Raw genomic sequence first — 23,158 nt, forward strand, 5'->3', positions numbered from 1 at the left:
GGACACTGGGTCACGGATGGAACTTTTGACTTCAAGAAGAACAGCCTGAATGCAAATACAGGTTTAAATTTCAAAGAGAGAAGAGTACAGTTCAGAAGACGACGAGGCAGGTAGGATGGTTGAGTTTAGACGTTGAGGTAGACGATGTCAATTTTGTCAATTTCTATGCAAGGATAAGGAGTGACATAACCATAATTTTATTTTCATAATATAAATTATATGAAGAAAATAAACATTAAGTACCCGCACCATAACGTTGTTCTTTATTTCGGGACATTAAGCTTTATGTACAAAATAAGCTTATGATTATTATTAGATTTACCATTTTACCATGTAGTCATTACGGTCACGTACAGAGGTAGAACTCAAAATATTTCGAAGTAACACTCGTAAAGTGGCTGATCAGAGTTATTTGTTTACACTTATCTAACAGCTACATATAAAGTAAACTGTGTTTTATGTCTAAATGACAAACTGGTAAGTCGCAGACCGCAAGATTTCTATACAACCAATTCCTGAACTGGGGAAATGGAGACAACCTACCACACTCCCAGAAATCAAACATCCCCGCCCTAAAAGCATTTGATTGGCTGCTATTTGTGGAGGCGCCCGAGCGCTTTATATACTCGTTGCTCATTGGTTACCTTCGTTGTCCGTTTCGAATAACACCCCAAGGTAGTTTGAATTGTGAAAGTAATGAAGATAAAGGACTTGATGTTAAATAATTTAGTGTATTTATGAAGTATTTGTTATCCATCTCTCGCCAAAGAGGAAGCAAAGAAAAAAAAAAGACCGGCTGCAATTGGACGATAGCATGATAGTGAGTATTTTCCTACTCGCCAAATAACCCTGCCTTAAACGCTAGCTAGCCGACTAACCACATGGATCTATGGAGCCTAAATGAGGCTAGCTGGTTAGTGCTAGCAGCGTTAGCACTGTAGCTCAACCAGCGCCTCACGGCCGTCACACCAACACCGTGTTGGGCTTCATTTACCTCCCGAGTAGTTAGAAGACGCACTTAAGTGCTTATATTCAACCGGACATGGGAGAAAAGTAAGTTGGGAAGTGTGTTTGGTAAATTGTGTCCAGAGAGGGACGTGAAGAGCCTGTGGCGGTGTGTGGTGGCGGCAGTGCCGAGCTGTCAGAAACGTGAGTATACTCTGTGAGTGTGTTTTAAATACTCGTCTAGCTAAAGCTTCAGCCGTGGTCATGTTGGTTCACTTTATGAGGAGTGTAGGAGCTGTTGTGTGAGTGGGTCGCATGAACACGGAGTGAATATACGTGAGTCTCTCTCATTACCTTTGATTTAAGTTGGGAGGTGGGCTGTGTGTTCCCTGGGCGTAAATGTCGTGTTAATGTGTTGGGATTTTAAAGCTGTGGTGTTTTATAGCGACAGCACACAACTGCTTTTAAGAAGGGGTTTCCTCAGGGGAAGGAGAAGTGTTGTACTACCATGGCCGTGAGAGGAGGTGCTGACACGAAGTGATGGGAGTCTTGAACGCGCCACTGAAGACATGGGTGTCTTGTGACCTGTTTTAATTAGTGCCCCCCTCCTAATTAGTTTGGCTGAAATTACACCATCTTGTTTGTTCTTCTGATTCTTCTTTGGCACACGATAATTCATCAAACTAATTCAGCAAGAATGTTTACTTTTTTTGGTGTTACATTTGACCACTGTTGTATTATTTCCTCTGATATCCAGTTTCAAGTGTCCAAATATCCACTTTTTTCATTAATCATTGGATATCGCAGCCCTGTAGTAAGCATCTCCAAATAACTACAAAAATATAGTTGCAATTGGGTAGATTCTATAAGTCTGTTAGCTTTTAGTCTGGAGGGCTGCAGTGCTTTGTAGCACATCCGAGGGCTGTAGTGCTCTGCAGCACAAAGAGCGAGAGTTTATTACTTGGAGCAAATGAATATCATTTACTTTTCTTGCAGAACATGTACAATTTTATTTTTAAAACTTGGTAGGTTGCCCGGTGCTCAGTTGTCACTTTTGAAATGGTGGTTTGTGCTTGAAAGGGAGATCGATCTCACTCCAAGAGTGTTCTGGGGACCGCTCACACCTTTTAATAGGTAAAGGTATCTTGGGTTTCCTCTTTTGGACAAAATTGTGTTGCCACGGGGATTTATTCCTTGAACAGAGGTTTCTGTTGATGGTTGTCATGGAAAGGGTGCGTGTAGGCTATATATATATCTTTATACGATCATTGGGCTTCATTACTCGCACTATAATTATCACGTAAAACTGAGAGTGGTAACGGTGCTTTTCTTTCAGAAGGAACTCTGCGTTTTAAGATTTATCGTTTGTGTATCGGGTCACTTGATGTTAAGAATTCTCATGACATTGCAGAGAATGCATTAGTTAGAAACTTCCTAGTGGCTGTGGTGTAGCTCACAGATGGTTAGTTCCTGTGTTGCACAATTCTGTAAATGGTGTGTGAAGAAGTGTCCTAAGGAGAATACCAGAAGCAGAATAGCTCAACTTAATTTTTCTCTTCATCAAACAGGACTTGCTATCATCACACCAAGCTATCATTCATGCTGTACCCCCCCCCCCCCCCCCCCCCCCCCCCCCCCCCCCCATCTCCAGGGAGTTCGCCTGACTAGACGATAAGGTACTGATCTGTACCAAGCACCTGGTTTTCTCCCAGTGCGGTGGCCAACGGATCCCAGTGCAGCAGGCTGGAAGTTGGCTGGGTGGAGGTTGGCTCTCGCCTTCCCCCAGTTTTACACTGCTGCTTTCTGAGCAGTGTTTCCTGGCGTGCCCAGAGGAGAAAGCTGATCACTGGTGTGCTACATGAAGAGCCACATTCTGTTGCCCCTGCTGCCTAATGGTTTCATGGTGTAGGAATCTTCTTTCTTTTTCATCGTGACCTACTAATCGTTATGCAATTGAATGTATTCCGTAAGGTGTCATTAAAGTGAAAATATTTATCGGTGTAGTTGTTGCATAACCTGCGCATGATTATGAGAATTCTGTTGTCGCCCAGATTTACCACATGCCCGTTTGGCCAGTGTGTTGTGTTGCATCATGGAGAGGAAGGATATTTAATTCCTCCCGTTCGCACCGTTGCTTTCAGTCAGCAAGCCCTCTGATGTTCTCTGTGCATTTCTCAGATTTTGCCCATGATCTGGTGGCACAGATCATGATCTAGTGGATCACTGTTCCCAGCGAATCGAAGGTGTGCAGCACCCTCTCAGCTTCTGATGACCAGAGTGGTGTTCAGCCTGCAGCCTCCATCATGTACCGGAGAAATGCAGCCATTGGCTTAACACTGTACTTTTGTAGTTACACCAATAGCTAGACCTTTTGGGAGGGGGGGACTTGTGTGGGAACTGGATAAGGGGAGACCACGCAGTGGACCGTAGAAGGATGTGGTATGTGTGTGTGCGTGCATGCTGAAAACACTCTGTCATAACCACTCTGAGAGTGGCTCTGTTTCCTTGAATTGCTCAAGTCCTTTTGTTTGTATAATGCATTTGTCTGCTGTTATTGAGGCTTCTGCTGCCCTCTCCCTGCACTCAGACCCGGGCGGGGGCACGAACACGTACACGGGGGCAAACACGAGCGTCTCTGACCTCGTTCAGGTGCTCCTGCCTCGCTCACATAATAGCACAGAAATCTCTGGACTGTGGTGTTTCTGCCGTTGTTCTGTGCCGGGAGGTGGGCTGTTTTTTGAACGTACCCTTTATACGTCTATTTCTCATTCAGGCCGTCGGCGTGCGGAGGTCGTTCCTCAACGAAGGAGCGTACCGGGGCCCGTTCTAGTTTGATTCCGCGTCATTTTGGGTCGTTTTGTGTCACGGCGGTACACAAAAACAGCTCAGCTTAGAACCTCCCTGCAGGAACTTCTTGTTTCCCTTCTGATAGTTCTCCAGAGGGAGGTGTGGAGAGGGAGAGGAGTAGAGAAGAGAGGGAGAGGCGGGCGCTCACGTGGTCTGAGACGGACGCATTTTAAATGGGTGTGTACATGTGTGTTCGCTGATCGTGTGATTGATGTGCGGCTGACAGACAGGATGGAGCAGCCGGGCGAGATTCTCTCCTGCGCCCTGACACCACCTTGCTCAAACTCCCCATCCAAAGCTGACAGCTGTGCTCTGACTGGTGCCTGCTTTTCCTGATAGCCCTGCTGGCTCACGTGGGTGGGGTAGTGTGTGTGTGTGTGTGTGTGTGTGTGTGTGTGTGTGCGTGCACATGCATGCATGCAACAGGAAGTGTAAAGCGGTTCTTCACACTAAGGGAGGGCCTTTGCCACAAGTGTCGCGCTGTCCTGCGTCTCTGCTCGGCGCTCTGTGAGTATTTTAAAGCCTCATCTAGCTAAAGCTTCAGCCGTGGCTTCTCAAGGCTGCCGGCGTCACGCTGTCAGGCACCTCGACTTGGGAGTGGGCGAGCGAGAACGTTCCTGCCTGGAGTCTGCCTGCTGGAATGAGTCACATTTTGAACCAAGACTTGGGCCAGCAAACGGAGAACTCTGGGAGCGTGTCTGGGAGTGTGTTTGTGAGCGTGTTTGCTGCCACGCTTGTGCTGGAGGAAGACATTGATGCTGTCTGTTAAGATCAGGGGCCATAGTTTCCTCTAATGTCGCTCAAGCCGGTGGCCCGCGACCGTTTCAGTGGACAGGCTGTGTGTGTGTGTGTGTGTGTGTGTGTCCCTCCCTGTGACTGAGGTAATCTGATTGCATTGCTATTAAAGGGCGGGAGGGTTGGAGGCGGAAAGCACTTTGCGATTAGCTCATGGAGAAACTTCAGCGGGGCAGAAGTGATTGTTGATCTCAGCCTCCAGAGTCTTTGTGGTGGAGTGGAGGTATGTGAGTGTGCACTGAGGTTGTGGAGACTGGGTCTCACTAGATGAGAACGGGGCTTCAGTCTGTCTCTGTCCCTCTGTCTCTCCGTCTGAGACACGTACACAGTCCACATGCGTGCCAGGTTGCTTCAGGTGCACCACCTCTTGCCGATCAGTCTCTCAGTAATGGCTGGATGTCGGTGGTTGTGGAGGGGGTCAGAGGTGAACGTTTGCTGTGTTTATGTATCTGCATGTTGTCTGCTGTTCGTGGAAGGGTGAACTGGACCTTCAGCGTTCAGGTTGGAAACGTCATAGTTTTCTTTTGCTTAGATCAGATTTTGACGGTTCATATTAGTTATAGCAAGTGATTTGTAATCTGACCGTACCGTGAACACGTCTGACCTCCGAAACAGCATATGTGCACATTAACACATCTTTATATGAATGACCTGTTGCCCACAGCAGCAAAATCATATTTGTCAAACGACCCATTGGCGTTAAACCAATCAAAATGGAGCTCTGGCATCTCTCGCATGCTTTGCACTTTGCTCTGGAGCACAGCAGTTTTTCATCTGTACACCATCATGTCGAGACAACTAGCTTTTGCTGATTAATTTCCTGGGCTATCTAGTAAATTGCCGACTTGCCCGTCCTGACTGCTGCTGCGATGTCTGGCTGTGCTGTCGCAGGCTGACGACAGTGGTACCGAGCGCGGTTCAGATCGGCCTGCTCTCCTCCGAGTCACGTGGTCCTGGCCTGGATATGTATCTCATCTAGCGCCGCACACGAACGTTATCAGATCTGCTAAAAACAAATCTGACTTCTGTGTCCACACAGCCGTGAAGTATTTTGATCTGTCGCATTAAGGCAGATGCTCAAATTCACTTCAGCCTTGTAATGTGTACGTGGGCCAGGCTGCTGTTGGCTTTCTGGAGTTCCTGCCCTCACAACACTGCGCTTGCGTTTGATTCTCGTTAGTGTTATTGCATTAGTAAGAATTGGCTCCAATCTCCAGGACCACACATCCTCTGCAGTGCTGTTCAGCAGTCCGCCATGTGAAGATCATTTGTGCACTTGTGCAAGTTTAAGTATTGTCTTCAATGTACATTAACGACATTTCTTGTGTGGCTACCGAAGCTTCTACCAACACAAACGCTGGTGTTTTAAGAGAATGGAAAAACGTACAGATGAGCCCAGTGTAATGGGTTGAAGACCAAATATAGTGTTGCCTCGAGTTCTCGGTCCAGAATACATCCTTGCCAAATATGGCGCTCATGTTGGACACGAGCCTGCTCTGATTTGGACGGAACGCGTAGCTTATCTTCTTTGGCTCTCTCCGAGATTGAAACGAATCCCGTTCTTTGGTGCCTCGGTTTCGTCCCTGCCTGTTTTTTCCCCTTGGGTTTCTGCTGGTACAAACCCTGAGTAAGCAGTGTTGTTCGTAATGGTACGAGAACTCTTTCCCCCTTTCGTCACGGAGTAGTCTCGCCGTAGCTACTGTGCTGGAGAGGGTTGTGCACAAGCTCTACGTTTTGGACGCTTTAGATCAAATTTCCAATATTCGGTGGATTGTTTTGCCCTTAGCCTCGAGTTCCTGTTAATACAGTACACATGCTGGATTCATATCACATATGGAATCTGTCTTCTTTGCTGAAGGACGATCACGAGCACCAATTCATGTCCTACGTGGATCACAGCCACATGATGATGATGATGATGATGATGACGTGGTCCAAAAATAAAGCAAGAACTCTTGTAGGGATTCATGGGCACTTATGTAACGAGTCCCTAGTTATACCTGTAGGCAGCAGTAACCCAACTACAGCATGTACCTTGTGGGATTACACAAGCAATGTGCTGTAAGCTGCTGGTACACATGGGCTACGCAAGTGTCCTATACACATCATAAGAAAATCAAACAAATTCCTTTTATTGTCTGAGCAAACTTTGCTAAGCGGTTTCTTAAAGTAGCCATCTTAATCATTGTTGGTGCTAATCACACGTGTAGCTTTAACACCTCTTGTTACGTAGTTTATTTGTGCGTGACTGATCGTGCGGGGCAGGTGCAAGAGGTTCAGCATGACGGAAAACCAACGGCAGTCAAATCCCGATTGAATTGATTCCAAGCTGGAACGTTCTGCTAGGCAGGCGTCACACGTGGAGCGGGAGGCTCTTCAGGTTCTGGTGGGGTTGGTGTTCCTCAGGTGGCAGCACAGCGGCAGGTGCTGAGAAGGTCAAACGATGGGGCTTAATAAGGCCTCTGCCTGTCGGACGCCTTCATTACCATCTCATCTGTCCTCATTACCCAGCCTGGCAACCTCAGAGCAGGCAGAGACACACAGCAGGACCTACAGGTCCGACCAGGTTGGAGGGGAGGAGATCTGTCCTTTTAACCCTTACTTTACTCATGTTGGAACAACCTGACGCCGCTTCAATGGGCTGCGTCGTAACTATTTCACTGTGCCGCATTAAATCTGGTGTTTTGGTAAAGAAGTGATTTGTTTTTAAACCTCTTTAACCAATGAATGTACGTAATTAATGTGGCATGCTTAGTCATTATAGCGTCCTGAGCTCCACGTTGACTTCCGGGTTTGGAAATGTTCTGGTGAATCGAGGAGATCCAGATTGTGCGATTGCGCACATCGTACACGACAGAAGCCCGGAACGTCCTGCCTCTTCACATCTGTGTTTTTTGGATCGGACTGCCTCATGTTTTTACCACGCTCCTGTGTTTTTTGGATCGGACTGCCTCGTGTTTTTACCACGCTCCTGTGTTTTTTGGATCGGACTGCCTCGTGTTTTTACCACGCTCCTGTGTTTTTTGGATCGGACTGCCTCGTGTTTTTACCACGCTCCTGTGTTTTTTGGATCGGACTGCCTCGTGTTTTTACCACGCTCCTGTGTTTTTTGGATCGGACTGCCTCGTGTTTTTACCACGCTCCTGTGTTTTTTGGATCGGACTGCCTCGTGTTTTTACCACGCTCCTGTGTTTTTCCCCCTTCCAAAAGCACCAATTCTATTACCCACAATGCCTCCCACCTGTGCTGCCGCCACCATTAACACGAGCGCCGTGATGGGTCTCCATCGAGCACTGCCTCCCACTTCCATTATGCCGCTGTAATTAGGCCTTTCTCTCTCTCTCTCTCTCTCTCTCTCTCTCTCTCTCTCTCTCTCTCTCTCTCTCTCTCTCTCTCTCTCCGCTCTGCTAGCCCTCTTCTCGAGCCGTGCGCGCTGTCGGAGAGGTTGTGTTCTGGCGAGCAGGCGAGTCTTCCTCGCCGCACACGCGCCGGCCGCCCGACGGCCTTTTCAGAATCCTTTCAAGGACTCTGCTTTCACTCACTGCGTGATTCACTGGATTCTTTCCACAAAGTGGCTAGAAAACACTCTTCTTTCATTGCGACGCGATGGTCGTGATAGGCCGCCCCTTTCTTCTGGAGTGGCGTGACGCTGTGGGCCGTCACGGGGCCGACGCGTTTATGTAAAGTGAGGTTGGAGACTCGGGTTCGCCTCTAGGGCACCAGGTGCTCCAGAAATCACCGCAACAATAGTGTATTGTGAGGGAGAAACTTAATTAAGCCCAGATTCTCTTTTCACGCTGGAAAGCACGCGTGACCCTGCAGACGCGGTCAGAGCGAGCCTCACATGGTGCTCCTGGCACCCAAAGGATTTTGTGCCATTTTGCAAGGTCACAATGTAACTGTGCCTGCTGAGGTTACAAATGTTTGGCAACGGTGGTCTGGATGCCGCTCTAATTATAGGGCAGCGGTGTTTGGTTTGCCGAATGCCCGCTCCCTATGGGGACTAAGGACTAGGCTGGTGAATTTGTCCCAGAACATGCCCAGTGCGGCCTTTCTCCGGGGCCTTTTTTGTGAAGACGTGTGTGCACATGTGCGCTCGATTGTGGGAGTGATTTTCGCACAACCCGTCGGACTGCCTGGCCTGTTCCTGGCTATAAACGAACCGGCTCGTCCTTCTGTTTCACCCACCTGCATGAGCCCCCCCCCCCCCCCCCCCCCTTTAAAGTAATCCCACTGCTGATTAGATGGAGCACGAGGGATTAATGTTGGACATCATCTGGAAATAGAATTCGGCACCATGCAAATTATCTCCTTGCCCTGTAGGGCTTTTTATGTATTAGGATGATCTAGGATTATTTTAGTCTCTGCTGCAAAAACAAATGTTACGTCAGCGCCCCCGTCTCTTCGCTACCGTGTGTGTGTGTGTGTGTGTGTGTGTGTGTGGGCGGGGGGGTGTGGCATTCGTGTTCGGTGGAAAGGTGGGGTGAGAGTGCTGGATCAGCCTGGCTGCTGTAGAGGAGTTTTGTCCAGGGTTCTGGGAGATTTCGGGTTCTGTTTCAGGTTCTGAGGCTCTGTTGGAGAGGCCTGCATGAAACCCACATGTACAAGTACTACAAGTGCTATCGTGATCTCTGATTCTTCCTGCATTAGGAAAAATCTCCCACTGGTGGTTCACTTAATCCACACTTAATCCACACTTAATCCACACTAAACACTTAATCCATTACTGAGAAGCAGCACCCCTGACCGTAAATCTGTCTGCTTGGTTTGAGTACAGGACACACGGGCCAGACCGCCGTCATCAGTTGTGGTTCCAGTAATATGCATGGAAATCTAATGGACTGGGTCCTACAGGCTGTTGTTCCTGTGACCGTGTTCTCACGAGGCTCTCCGTTCCACGAGGAGCTAAGCTACGTTCACAACCTCAAGCAGCACTGTGGCAATGTGCAGTTTCACACACATTTCAGGCTTGAGTGGCTTCTAGTTTGGGAGAAGATGTGAGTGTTTCCCAGCAAGGGTATGAGAAACCGCCCCAGTTCCTCTGTGTTGACTGTGGGTGGGCTGGAGGAGTCATCTCTCTGTCTCTGTCTCTGTCTCTCTGTCTCTGTCTCTGTCTCTCTGTCTCTGTCTCTCTGTCTCTGTCTCTGTCTCTCTGTCTCTGTCTCTCTGTCTCTGTCTCTCTGTCTCTGTCTCTGTCTCTGTCTCTGTCTCTGTCTCTCTCTCTGTCTCTGTCTCTCTCTCTGTCTGTCTCTCTCTCTGTCTGTCTCTCTTTCTGTCTCTCTCTCTCTTTCTGTCTCTCTCTTTGTCCATCTGGCTGTCTGACTCTTTCTCTGTCTGTCTTTTTGTCGTGCTCTCTCGCTCTGTAATTACTGTTGAATGCACTCTTATATAACGCTACTGACCCGGTGGAGAAGAGTGTCTGTGAGCCGGCTCTCTGGTGCAGCAGAGAGAGAGTGGGCGGGGCCAAGCGTGGGACCAGGAGAGCCAAGAGCAGTGGGCTTCCTGGGAGGAGAAGCGGGAAATCCTTTGACGGAGGCGGGGATGGCCAGCGCAGCTGCGACGTGATTGGGCGGAGCCTCGGAGAGGTGCGTTCAGTTGGGAGCCACATGGCGAGTGGCGTGGGGCAGCTGTCACCTTGAAAGGCCCCGGTGTGGGGCGGAGCCCCGGTGTGGGGTGGAAGACGATGGGACGGGCCAGACGCGGGTGTGTGGCGTTGCGTCAGCATCGTGCGGTGTCGTGACGGTTTTTTGGGGGGCGTCTGGGCGGAGACGAGGCCGTCTGCATGCATCCCTGGACGCTCCCTGGTCCTCCCCGTGAGACGTGGGTCCATTGTTAACTCAGTAACGGCTGTGGTTGTACGTTTGTACCAGGGGAGATCCAGCGTGTCCATGGTTCGTTCATGTGTTGCCGTGTGTGTGTGTGTGTGTGTGTGTGTGTGTGAGCGCCGGTGCTTGTTGGAACATGGCAGGTGAACTACTGTCATTATTGCTTGATTTAATGTAGCGTTTCCAGTAGAGGACACGGCGTGTGCCATTTGCACGTCTCCAACTCTGGGAGCTGTAATCTGGTTTCTGCACCTACTGTGTGTCTCGCTCGTCTCCCGTGGATCCACCGTGCACCATCGCGGGTTCACTACGACGTGTAAAAGGTTCCGTGTGGACGGCAGCGCGTAAAGGGGGATGTGGTGTTTTGCAGACTGATGTTTCTCCGCACCAGATGAGAAGCGATGCTGGCCATGGACCAAGGTGTGCTGGACGAGTGGCTGTCCCAGTTTAAGGTCAGTGGCTGTTTGGTTTTGTTTCTGCTCTTCGGTCCAGCGTCCGTGCGTGTGTCTCTAATTCTGTCCAGCGTCCGTGTGTGTGTGTGTGTGTGTGTGTCTCTTCGTCCTCGTGTGTGAGTGGAGACGGATGGATGCAGACGGCTGCATCTGGAGCATATCAATCAGTCTGCTCTCATGGCTTCGTAGACAGCATTACACTAACCCCCCCCCCCCCCCCCCCCCCCCCCCCCCCCCCCCCACACACACACACACACACACACACACACACACACACTGTGTCTGCCTGTCTCTCCTTTTTTCTTCCTCTACATATTCTCTCTCTCTCACACAAACTAATGCATGTTCTCTAATGTAAACACACACACACACACAGCCTCGAGTGCTTCTAACTGCTGAAGTGTATGACAGAAGGGCCCACTTCATGCCACACAGGCTGCGGTGAAAGCCTGTCTGGACTGTGGGAGGATGTGTGTGTGTGTGTGTGGGGGGGGGGCTGTTGAGCTCACTTCCTTCCCCAAATGGGCCATCAGGCTGGTACACTCCTGGTGCTGTCATGTTTTCTTCTTCTGTAGTGCTGCGTTGTTGGGACCTGACCAGGTCCTGCGTTGTTGGGAGGCTGTATAGATTGTGTGTGTGTGTGTGTGTGTGTGTGTGTGTGTGTGTGTGTGTGTTGCAGGCACTCCCCGAGACGGCCCTTTCCAGCTATGCTGCGTCTCTCAAAGTGAAGGCCTCACTAGTCCCCGCGATCTATAGGGTCATCCGGGAGAACTACAGTGATGTGAGTGTTGGATCCTCCTCTCAAATGATTCTATATTTTAGGTGTCTCTTAATCCATGCTTATCGTGCGTGTATGTCTGTAGATGGATATGGGTCTCTATGTGTGCACCGTGTAATCGGCCCTCTCCACGCTGGCCTGGGTTACACCAGCAGGACTCCAGTGTTAATTAGAGCTCCACCTGCTGGACCACTCCCAGAACTACAGCCACTGATCATCCAAAACATGCTGTCTCATTAACGGGCCTCAGCACTCCATCTGCGCACACACACACACACACACACACACACACAGGCGTTCTGCACGAGGCGGACTGTGACACGACTCCCTGCCCTTCATGCTGCATAATAAAACCGATCTGCAGTCCGTGCGAGTTTATGCTAATTGCTCCGACTGCTTTGCGCCCTTCGCTAGCAGACCAGCGAGTAGCCACACGTCCCCCATGAACCGCTCTCGTAGTCCTCGTTAGGAGAACCTCAGAGACCTGATGAAGACAGGTCCTGATGTCCCGACCCGGCCGTGGGTGGAGGCTCCGTGGGTGGGGTCTGGGGGTGGTGCGTCACCACAGGAGCGGCAGGGGCTCGTGAACTGTGACTGGTGTGGGCTGAGCTCACACTGCCAGTCGGTGCGCGTGAGGGGAATCGTGTCCGCCGTTAACAGCCTGCCGGGACCATTTGGGCTTATGCAAGTTGCAGAACCAGAACCTGCGTGTGAAGCCTCCTTCTTGCTTTCATGCTCTCATTTTCCCATCACCCCAACCCCCTTCCCTCTGGTTCCTCAGCTCCTGGAGCCGGTGTGCCACCAGCTCTTCGAGTTCTACCGCAGCGGAGAGCCTCGTCTGCAACGCTTCACCCTGCAGTTCCTGCCCGAGCTGGTGTGGAGCTACCTGTCGGTCAGCGCGGGTCGTGACCTCCGCTGTAGTGGCTGCGTGGAGGCCCTCCTGCTGGGCATCTACAACCTGGTCAGTGGGGGCGGAGCTCCGCTCGTCTTCGCTTCCGCACGTGTAAAACACACGGGTCGTCACGGGAGGCGGCGCAGCGGGAATTGCGTTGCGTTTCGTGCGGGTTAGCGTTTCGTGCGGGTTAGCGTTTGGTTTTTTACTCTTTGGGAAGAAGCAGCCCGTAGAGTCGTGTCTCGGTCTGGGCTCGTTATGATCCCCTCCCCCGCCTTCTCATCTCCTCAGCACTCTGAATAACTGAGTAGGTCATCTGCCAGTCATACCCCATGCAGTGTATCAGGGGGGCGTTTAATCATCCTGACATTATCGGCTCTGCAATCGGCCGTGTGCCCTAGGGATTGCAGTCCTAGTGGGCCTCATGCCGGTGAAGGCCAAATGCTGGATTTGTTATCATGCAGGCTTCCTGTCGCTAACACACACACACACACACACACACACAAAGTACATCAGCTTCTGTTTGTGGAAATGTTAACCACAGAGCCCTATGCTTGTCTTCTCGTAATGCTACACATAATGGCCAAATGGGAACTTCCGTTCTTATCTCTCGGGCTCCCATTCAAATGCGAAGATGCGTAGCCTTCGTGTTGTAAACGAAACCTCCGCTCCATTAGCCCGTAACGAGCACCGGCACACCTCCCGTTGGCTCACCAGGAACACCGTGCATCTGAATCCGCCGCTCGCACGAATCCACAAAGGTTTAGCGGCGTCCGAAAGGGGCGTCTCTGGGGAGGTTTGACCGGCGAGTCCTGCTTTGAGCGGGGGGGGTGTGGAGGTCCCGCACTCTGAGGCGTCCGTCGTTCGGTACCACGCTTGCAGGCCAGACTCTTAGTTCGGATGCCATGTGAGCCCCTCAGAACGTCTGCAGCAGTGCTGAGCTCTGCTACTATAAGCTGGTATAGGCATGCTATAAGCTTGTATGCTATAAGGGCTGTAAATCCTGATTGATTTCACCTTTAACCTTTTTTTTTACATTTAAAGCAAATAAATTTTAAATGATGCGTTCTTAATAAAGTCAAATTAAATATACATGAAGGAGGACGTTGGTCCTGGTTGCACGTTGCTCCCACTGAGACTTTGTCCCTCTCTCTCTTTCCCTCTCTGATTCAGGAAATAGTTGATAAACACGGTCAAAGCAAAATATTGTCTTTCACCATCCCGTCCTTATCCAAACCATCAGTTTACCACGAGGTATGTCCAATGAAGGAGGCATTTGTTGTATCCGTGTTTTTCCAGTTCTGTCAGGCGAGAGCTGTTCAGGTAATTTCCACCGCTGTGTTCACGCCCCCTAGCCCTCCACCATTGGCTCCATGGCCTTAACTGAAGGAGCTCTAGCCAATCACGGGCTGAGTCGAGTTGTTTACAGTGGACCCCACCTCCAGAGAGAGACATTTACGGCACAGAACAGGTGTGACTGCTCATCAAACATTCATCATTTTCATTGAATGCTTTCATTTGCTCCATTTATTATTAAAGTGTGTGTGTGTGTGTGTGTGTGTGTGTGTGTGTGTGTGTGTGTGTGTGTGTGTGTGTGTGTGTGTGTGTGTGTGTGTGTGTGTGTGTGTGTGTGTTTCAGGTTTGAAGTGTTAACATTCCTTCTGCTCCACTACAACGCTGCTCTGAGCTACATGACCAACTCTTCCCTCCAGTCCCTGTGTCAGCTGAGCTCCAGGTTACACACACGCGCACACACAATGATGCAGAACGATAAAACATGACAAAGAGGGCTGAACAGGGAGGGGAGGATGATCTAACAACCCCCCCCCCCCAGCCTCCTCATGTGAATGCTTCCTGATTCAGGCTAATGAACACAGTGAGTCATGTCACACGTGTGAGTAATTCAGTCCGTCCGGCCCACTGCGTTTGCCCCCCCGAGGGCCCAGAGAGCGGCCAGGCCGGCTGAAGCCCCGCCCCCTTCCTCCCGCCCCCGAGGTCCTCTTGAACACGCAGAGCTGGAGTAGCTCCAGGCTTCCTGTCTGGTCCATGTGCCTGCAATGGGGAAAGGGGGGGGGGCGGTGGAGGCCCGGTGGAAAACAGGAAATTGGGTTTCAGTTGTAATTCGAGTCGGGATCGCAGAATTCCATGTTTAAACGGTTGCGGGGCACAAGCTGTCCCGTGTTTATTAAGTGCGGTCCGTCTCGCCCTCGTGTGGTTCACTGGCTGTCGCTGGGCGATGTGCTGGCCCTGTGTGGGGCGCTGACCCGTGTCCTGTCCCTCCCCTCAGAGTGAGCATCTGCGGATACCCACGGCAGCAGGTGCGGCGATACAAAGGCATCAACAGCAGGATGATGGTGACCTCCGAGTTCCTGGTGCAGCTAATCACGGGCATCCACTTTGCACTGTGAGCGACCTCTCGGATGAACTTTCACTTCCTCCTTGCCGTAGAGCTGTTGAGACGACGTAGATCACAAGAGCGAACCCAGACTTGTTTGTTTCTCCGTCACCCCCACCCTCCTCCACCCCTCATGTCCTCTCTCTGTGTTGCAGCTGTAACGGGGAGTCCGAGCTGGGCTCCAGGGCTCTGGATGACGTGCTGTATCGGGCTCAGCTGGAGCTGTACCCAGAAGCCCTGCTGGTGGGTCCACTGACCTCCTCACAGACCCTGCTGGTTACCCACCAGACTGCAACACGTTCCTTCCTTTCCCTGATTCACAGAACTTTGACGTGAAGGTTAACTTGAATTACAAGAGCACGGTTTGCTCGCCTCCATATGTGTTAAATCTTGTTCTGCCACAGTGACGTCAGCAGGTTTTATGGCTTTTCTAGGTTTAGTATCTGGTTTGACACTTTTTTTTTCCAACCATGTTTTCTAAAGGTTGTTTAGTGTAGATAACGGATTTGTGTGGTTACGTGTAAATGTTTCCAGGTGGGGAATGCCATCAAGGCCACGCTCCACGGCGCCGCCCTCAAGGCCACCAAGGAAGGTGCACGCTCCATCCAGGTGGAGATCACGCCGTCTTCCTCCCGGATCTCCCGCAACGCCGTCACCAGCCTTTCCATCCGCGGCCACCGCTGGAAACGGCACGGTGAGGAGCGGCGCCTCCAGAACCCGCAGAACCTTCCGGTCACGGCTGCGGCCATGAGCATGCTCGACGTGGATTCGTATAGAATGTCGAGACGCTTCGGTCAGACCGTCCCGCCCTGCTCGTCTCTCAATCTTACGAGGGGCTTGTCCTGTCCGGCCACAGCCCGTGTTATTGTCCCGCTTGTGCTAGTACGGCGGGATCTCTGGCCGCGAGCGCTCGCAGCTGGTGCTGTGCGGATATAGGACACCATACAGGCAGCTGGCACATTCACGGTGATGGCCATTACAAGCTTTCCCCCTCACGTCCCCAACAAAACAGCCCGGTAATTACAGCTACGCGCCGGGTCGTCCCAGCCGCCCTGCTTTAATTAGAGCGTGTCCTGCGCAATGCGCCAATTAAGCGCCCCATGCAGTCCGTTCGCCTTACTTAAAGATGAAAGTTTGCGCTGGCGGGGACTGAAGATTTTGAGCGGTGAATCACTGCGCGCTCGCACATGCACATAATAATTGCACAGTGCTGGAAACGTGCAAACCGTCTCGACCCAAATCGCTACCTTCCGCTTCACAGCGTCACTTAAAGTGCTTCAGACCGTTAATTCTCGTGACCTGCAGTTTCACACTCTTCATGTTTATAAGAGGCATCCCCAACCATCTGTCATCCATTCTCACATCGTTTGTCTAATTTTGGTCGTTTCTGTTGGCCTCTTGGTCGAAATCCAAGAAATCCTCTTGGTTTTTTTCTTTCGTTCGTTTGTTTTTTCTGTGTTATCGTCCATCTGTGTGAATGTTCACCTCATGTGCATGTATGTCACTGTCATTCCCCCTTCAGAGTCTCAGGAGAACAGTGTAGAGTCTGTGGACTCCGGCCCGGTGGGGCCCGTCCCCGTCATTAGCGTCACGGGGGTGAGCGGCGAGCGCGTGGCTAACGGGGAGGCCGTGCGTGGAGGCAGGACGGAGGCCGAGGCGCTGGGAGGCGCCGCCGCCGAGGTGGGGGTCGACCCCAGAGGTCAGGAGGTCAGGAGGCAGAAGTCTGTGCGGAGGCTCCTAGAGGATGGGACGCCCTCCGCGGGGAGGGTCCATTTCTAGAGCCCCTCCCCCTCCACACACACTGCAACTTGAAACCCCTCCCATCCTCCCCTTGGGTCCAGAGGTACTATATTGGTACTGAGCCTGTTTTGTCTTTTTTTTATTAATGGGTATGGGGGTGTGGCACCTGCAAAAAAAAAAATTAATATATATATTTTTGTTGTTGTTGATCAGATGGGGCCTGTGAATATTTCAGGGGATTTTGGCGTAAGCAAGTCAATACAGAAGTGAAAACACATTTAGTGTATAATAAATAGCATTTATCCTTGGCTGATCTCATGTGAATATGATGTCATGTGATTATATGTTAATATAATGTTCACATGAGATCAGCCAAGCAATCATTAGCCTATTAAATATCAGTGCAGACACTGATGAATCAAGGATGTGAGTTGCTTCAACATAAATATGAACTTTTATCTGAGAACAAGGTTTTTCATGTCCTTCACCTCATATTTTGCATTTCAAGTATCTTCCAGTCTTTGAATGAGCTCCGTCTGCTGTGACACGCCTAACATTACTAACAGGGTGGAGCTTGCATTGTTGGCATATGTGCCCTCCATGTGGGTGTGGTCAGAGGACTAGTGCCCCTCCAACACGTGGGTGTGGTCCGAGGACTACTGCCCCTCCTACACGTGGGTGTGGTCCGAGGACTACTGCCCCTCCTACACGTGGGTGTGGTCCGAGGACTACTGCCCCTCCTACACGTGGGTGTGGTCCGAGGACTACTGCCCCTCCTCCACGTGGGTGTGGTCCGAGGACTACTGCCCCTCGAGGGCCTCCGCAAATGTTCTGAACGGCGCTTTTAAATGTTAGGAGACGCTTGGCCGATCAGAAGTGGTGAAATACTAAAGCCCAGAATGTACGAATTTCAGCTGAAGAGTTTGACTGTGATCACTGGTGCTGCATTAACACCTGCTTGTTGGTTGTGATGGTTGAGCCTGGAGTGCTGGTTGTGACGGTTGAGCCTGCAGTGCTGGTTGTGACGGTTGAGCCTGCAGTGCTGGTTGTGACGGTTGAGCCTGCAGTGCTGGTTGTGACGGTTGAGCCTGCAGTGCTGGTTGTGACGGTTGAGCCTGCAGTGCTGGTTGTGACGGTTGAGCCTGCAGTGCTGGTTGTGACGGTTGAGCCTGCAGTGCTGGTTGTGACGGTTGAGCCTGCAGTGCTGGTTGTGACGGTTGAGCCTGCAGTGCTGGTTGTGACGGTTGAGCCTGCAGTGCTGGTTGTGACGGTTGTGACTGGAGTGCTGGTTGTGACGGTTGTGACTGGAGTAGGGTTGTCCCGATCCGATATTTGGATCGGATCGGCCGCCGATATTAGCAAAAAATGCGTATCGGATCGGCAGACACGAGAAAGTGCCGATCCACACTCCCGATCCAGTTTTTTTTTTAAAGTCCGATCCGGGTTTTCCAGCGCACCCATTTAGATAATCCATTCCAGTTTTTGCTAGTGAGAGTAAAATCCGGTCCGCATTTTCCAGCACACCTTCAGCACACGAGCATAGTTTCTGCCCCAATTTAGCCTGCAGTGCTGGTTGTGATGGTTGAGCCTGCAGTGCTGGTTGTGACGGTTGAGCCTGGAGTGCTGGTTGTGACGGTTGTGACTGGAGTGCTGGTTGTGCCGGTTGTGACTGGAGTGCTGGTTGTGACGGTTGTGACTGGAGTAGGGTTGTCCCGATCCGATATTTGGATCGGATCGGCCGCCGAAATTAGCAAAAAATGCGTATCGGATCGGCAGACACGAGAAAATGCCGATCCAGACTCCCGATCCAGTTTTTTTTTAAAGTCCGATCCGGGTTTTCCAGAGCACCCATTTAGATAATCCATTCCAGTTTTTGCTAGTGAGAGTAAAATCCGGTCCGCATTTTCCAGCACACCTTCAGCACACGAGCGTAGTTTCTGCCCCAATTTAGCTCCGTGGCATCTCGGACCGCCGTGTAAATTTGAAGTTATCGGTCAGTTGTGTGGGATTATTTTACCTTAAAGGATGACAAAGACGAAGAGGTAGAGTGCAACATATGCCACAGTAAAGTCAAGCGTTGTGGTAAAGCTGTAAGAACTTTTAATACCACCAATCTAATCAAGCATTTAGCGAAATACCACCATAAACAACATGAGTTTCTAAAGAAAACCGAAGACAAAAAGAAAGGTCCTACACAACTAACACTGGCAGAAACGTTTGAATTGAAGGGAGTGTATAGATGGGGATGGAGCAGCAAAGTGTAGAGTAGAAGGCATTTTGCTTTTAATTAGATTACGATATGTGCACGGATTTTTTTTTAGCTTTTGGTTTACACTTGTTCAAGAGCACTGATGGATGTTAATGTTAATAATAGACTATTTTCCACTCAGGTTGTTTTTATATATATAATTTACAATATTATTTGCACTTGTGGATTTTTAATCCTTGGTTTACTGATGCTATTTCTGTTTATTTAATATTTTGTCTATTTTGAGTTTATTAATTGCTAAATAAACAGGTCAGTTTCTCCTTACCAACCATTGTGTATTATTCAAACACACCTAATTCAGCTGGCTACTTGTTATCAAGAGTAAAACGTTTTTCAACATGAGTTTGACAACAAAGTAAGTTGGCTAAATAACTTTAAACTTTAATACATGCTCGCATAGGCCGGTATCGGTATCGGCCGATATCGGTATCGGATCGGAAGTGCAAATAAATATCGGTATCGGATCGGAAGTTCAAAAAGCTGGATCGGGACATCCCTAGACTGGAGTGCTGGTTGTGACTGGAGTGCTGGTTGTGACTGGAGTGCTGGTTGTGACTGGAGTGCTGGTTGTGACTGGTTGTGCTGGTTGTGACTGGTTGTGACTGGAGTGCTGGTTGTGCTGGTTGTGATGTTCTTCTCAAGTCTTTTCCTCAACTCTGCAGTGCTTGGCGTTTCTCATTACTCATCAACTGACCCGTGTCTGATCGCCTCCATCCGCCATTCTCACACTCTTCACACTTCTCACAAATGACTTACGAAAACATCTTGGCCCTTAACGCTCACCTTCCAGCAACCGAAAGTGGGGTTAGGGGGCTTGAGGGTGGAGTCTTAAAAAGAAACATTCTCTCACTCTCTCTCCCCGCCGTTTGCCCTCTGGGTTCCTCTGGGACATGGTGGTCTTGCTGGCTGTCATGCCGGGTGAGGTCAGCAGCTGGAGATGAGGCTACACAAAGCCATTTCAAAGTAAAAGCCTGCTGTCTGCTCATGTCAGAGCTGCAAACCAGATCTCCCTCGGGGACAAAGTCTTAAGTAAACAGCTGTTATGCAACGGCCGGGTTGTCCTGAGTGATCGGATGGCCTGATTGGACACTGTTTCCTCCTCTTCCCTGCTACTCTGCTAAGGGGCTTCTCAATACTCCTGTTTGTGATTGGATACACATTTTAGGGGTGGGGATTGTTGTTCTAGTAAACCTACTGGGTGGTTTGAATATGCTGGTTTCTTTGAACACGCGAGCTGAATGTTTGCCACCTTGTTCAGTGTTTTTGGTTCTGGTTAGCTGCTAAGGATGCATTGCTACTGAGAGAGACGCTGACTCCATTCTTGTTCCGTCCTGCTCAGACGCCGTGGATCTGGGTTCCCCGGAAGAGCTGATGGAGATCTCGGAGGTGGACGAGGGCATCTGCACGCAGGCCGGCGCACACGGGACCGGCCCGCCCACCATCGTGGTCAGTGGCGCCGGCAACGGCTCGGCGAGCGGAGGCGGGAAGCCGTCGGGGAAGGGCCTGTGGCGCCTGACGGGCGGCCGCTCCAGCAAGGACAAGGAGGGGGGCGGGGTGGGGGCGGAGCCGGCCTCGCGCAAGCAGCCCGGAGGTCGCGCCATGAGCGAGAACCTGGAGCTGCTGTCACTCAAGCGCCTGACGCTCACCTCCAGCCAATCGCTGCCCAAGAGCGGCGCGCTCAGCCTGTCGCGCACCGCCGGGGCCGTCTTCTCCCGCTCCTTCGAGCAGGTCAGCAACGCGCTAGCCGCCGCGACAGGAGGCGGAGCCCAGGCCCAGACTGGCTACGCCCCCAAGGAGAACAGGGCGTCGGCCTGCAGCCTGCAGGAGGAGGGCCTGGCCTACGCGGAGCGCCTGAGCCCAGGCCGGCTCCATCAGAAGCGTTCCCCCAGTATCAGCCTGCAGCTCACCCCAGACCCTTGACCCTTGACACCTGACCCCTCACCTGCCGTAGGACCCCCCTCCACCGCCTGGCCCTGCCGGAGTCATCCCACGGACTCCATGACGACACGAATACTGAACCTTAAACCCCCCCACCCCACTGCCATGATGTGACCAGCGTCCTGAGAGACAGCATCCTCGCGGTCTGGTTCTGTTTGAAAGCTCCTCTCTCCTGCTGTGGATCAGATCGTTTTTCGGCTCACTCTTTCCCCTGGTGTTGCTGAACCCAAACTCGCACCTTACAGAAAGTCTGGTTTTTATTTTTGTGGACTTTGTTAATGGTGTGTAATCACTAAAATGTTCTGTAAAATAAAATGTATTTTTTTTAATTAACTGTTTAAAAAAAACATGACTTCTCTTTGTACTTTTGTCCGTGCCCTTTTAAAGCTATCGGCTCGGTACTGAGGACTCTACGTGAAGCCGCACATGAAGCTGTTAAAGGTATTTTTGATGCTACGTTGATTCGTGTTGATGAATGTGTGTTCATGGCCTTGTGGGATTGTGCATGGATAACTTTCCAAATGGATGTTGATCATGTGTGCAGAGTATGGTCACTTTGTAGAGGAGCAGTTTTGGGAAAGAGCACAAATTTGTGTGTGTGTGTGTGTGTGTGTGTGTGTGTGTGTATGTATGGGGGGGGGTGTGTGTGTGTGTATGTATGTGTGTGTGTGTGTGTGTGTGTGTGTGTGTGTGTGTATATGTGTGTGTATATGTGTGTGTATATGTGTGTATATGTGTGTGTGTGTGTGTGTGTGTGTATAGGGGTGTGTGTGTGTGTGTGTGTGTGTGTGTGTGTGTGTGTGTGTGTGTGTGTGTGTGTGTGTGTGTGTGGGGTGTGTGTGTGTGTGTGTGTGTGTGTGTGTGTGTGTGTGTGGGGGTGTGTGTATGGGTGTGTGTGTGTGGGGGTGTGTGTGTGTGTGTGGGGGTGTGTGTATGGGGGTGTGTGTGTGTGTGTGTGTGTGTGTGTATGGGGGTGTGTGTGTGTGTATGGGGGTGTGTGTGTGTATGTCCTGAAATTGAAGAGGTGACAACTTCCCATGTGTTTATGTACTGAGCTTTAGTTAAAGCTATGGTATTAACAGCCACTCCAGAGTCCCGGCAATAAGAATAGTCCCCAAGCACTAAAGCCTCAATTAAATATCTGGTCAAATCAGAGATCAAAATATGAACCTGTCCTTGTTTACATCAGCTTGTTCCTATTGTGTTTTGAAGCAATATCCTGGTTTTGACACCTGTGTCTGACTTTTGTATTGACAAATTAACTTATGCTAGTGAGATGTAGAAGTTTTTTGTACTATGTAAAGAGATGTATTGCACCATGACAGCAGAATGCAGTATTAATGACATTTTGACATTTATTTTTTGTTTTTTAAGACCCGTGACCAGTGTGATGTTGGATGAGTTGGTGCAACAGCCAAAAAATTTGTCCACCATGTAATTATCAAAGCAAACATGCAGTCCTCTAGTTCTGGTCCCCATGGTCTCCAGAAGACTTCTGGAATAATGTCTCTTGATTCAGCAGTTGACCAAACCCTGCTGTATTGAACATCTTCCATTTCAGGAACATCAGTGTAATTTTATTTTTCTCCCTTACTCCCCTTGAACATGTTTTGGAATAAATATCTTGTCAGAGCAGTTGGTGTGTGTTTTATTAATTCATAAGTTTGAACACTAAGTTTTTTATTTGTCCTATGTATAATGATTCACATCTGTATTATGCTGGATGCGTCCCGCTCTTATTTCACGGTCAAACAGTGACACAAGGGTTAAGGCAGTAGTGTACATCAGATAGTGTACATGGAAACATCCTACAATGAAGTCAACTGAGGGAACATTTGAGGTATTGCCATGTCGTTCCTTAGTAAGCTGACTCGAGATGATTCCTCTTTACTCTGAGACCACACCGCTGCCGTTTAACGTGTGTTTAAAAGCAGAAAGGATTTCACAAGTTCAACGCACATCAGGTGCGAATAGTGCGAGAGCCTCATACAGGATCTGTAAATAGAAATGTGAATCTACCCATCGAAGCAGAAGACTTGAAATACGGTACAGCATTTCTGAAGAAGAAAGTAAAGGTAGCCTATGATGTGTTCAAGCTGAAGGAGTGTAAAATAAAAAAATAGTGTGATATCGGTCTCGCTGGCGTTCACACACACTCTCTCTCTCTCACACACACACACACACACAGACCAAAGTGGCAGATAATAAGTAAACTTCGGAAACGCACTGCGTGAACAAGGGAAATCGGACGCCAACGATACGATTTTTAAGCCAACGAAAAA

General features: G+C 50.1%; 1 protein-coding gene across 10 annotated transcripts; it reads left to right on the plus strand.

The window, feature by feature from the left end:
• The first annotated feature begins 668 nt into the window (after nt 1-668).
• hycc1 (hyccin PI4KA lipid kinase complex subunit 1) lies at nt 669-22,511 on the plus strand. Of its 10 annotated transcripts, XR_013131942.1 has the most exons (13): nt 669-820; nt 10,783-10,864; nt 11,544-11,645; nt 12,424-12,603; nt 13,708-13,788; nt 13,890-14,005; nt 14,174-14,269; nt 14,822-14,938; nt 15,085-15,172; nt 15,464-15,623; nt 20,278-21,157; nt 21,264-21,317; nt 22,251-22,511. XR_013131942.1 is itself a non-coding variant. In XM_077009914.1 (12 exons), the coding sequence occupies exons 3-12, from the start codon at nt 10,814-10,816 to the stop codon at nt 20,856-20,858; spliced, it is 1,572 nt and encodes a 523-aa protein (XP_076866029.1). In that variant the 5' UTR covers nt 669-820; nt 1,090-1,149; nt 10,783-10,813; the 3' UTR covers nt 20,859-21,684. The 10 variants fall into 10 exon arrangements, 6 of the variants coding, with proteins under 6 accessions (XP_076866029.1, XP_076866027.1, XP_076866031.1 ...); XR_013131941.1 differs by having other exon boundaries at nt 20,278-21,317; XR_013131944.1 differs by lacking the exons at nt 21,264-21,317; nt 22,251-22,511 and adding an exon at nt 16,452-16,783 and having other exon boundaries at nt 20,278-20,417.
• The last annotated feature ends 647 nt before the right edge of the window (nt 22,512-23,158 follow it).

This window comes from Brachyhypopomus gauderio, chromosome 6, assembly GCF_052324685.1.
Source record: "Brachyhypopomus gauderio isolate BG-103 chromosome 6, BGAUD_0.2, whole genome shotgun sequence".
Taxonomy (NCBI): Eukaryota; Metazoa; Chordata; class Actinopteri; order Gymnotiformes; family Hypopomidae; genus Brachyhypopomus; species Brachyhypopomus gauderio.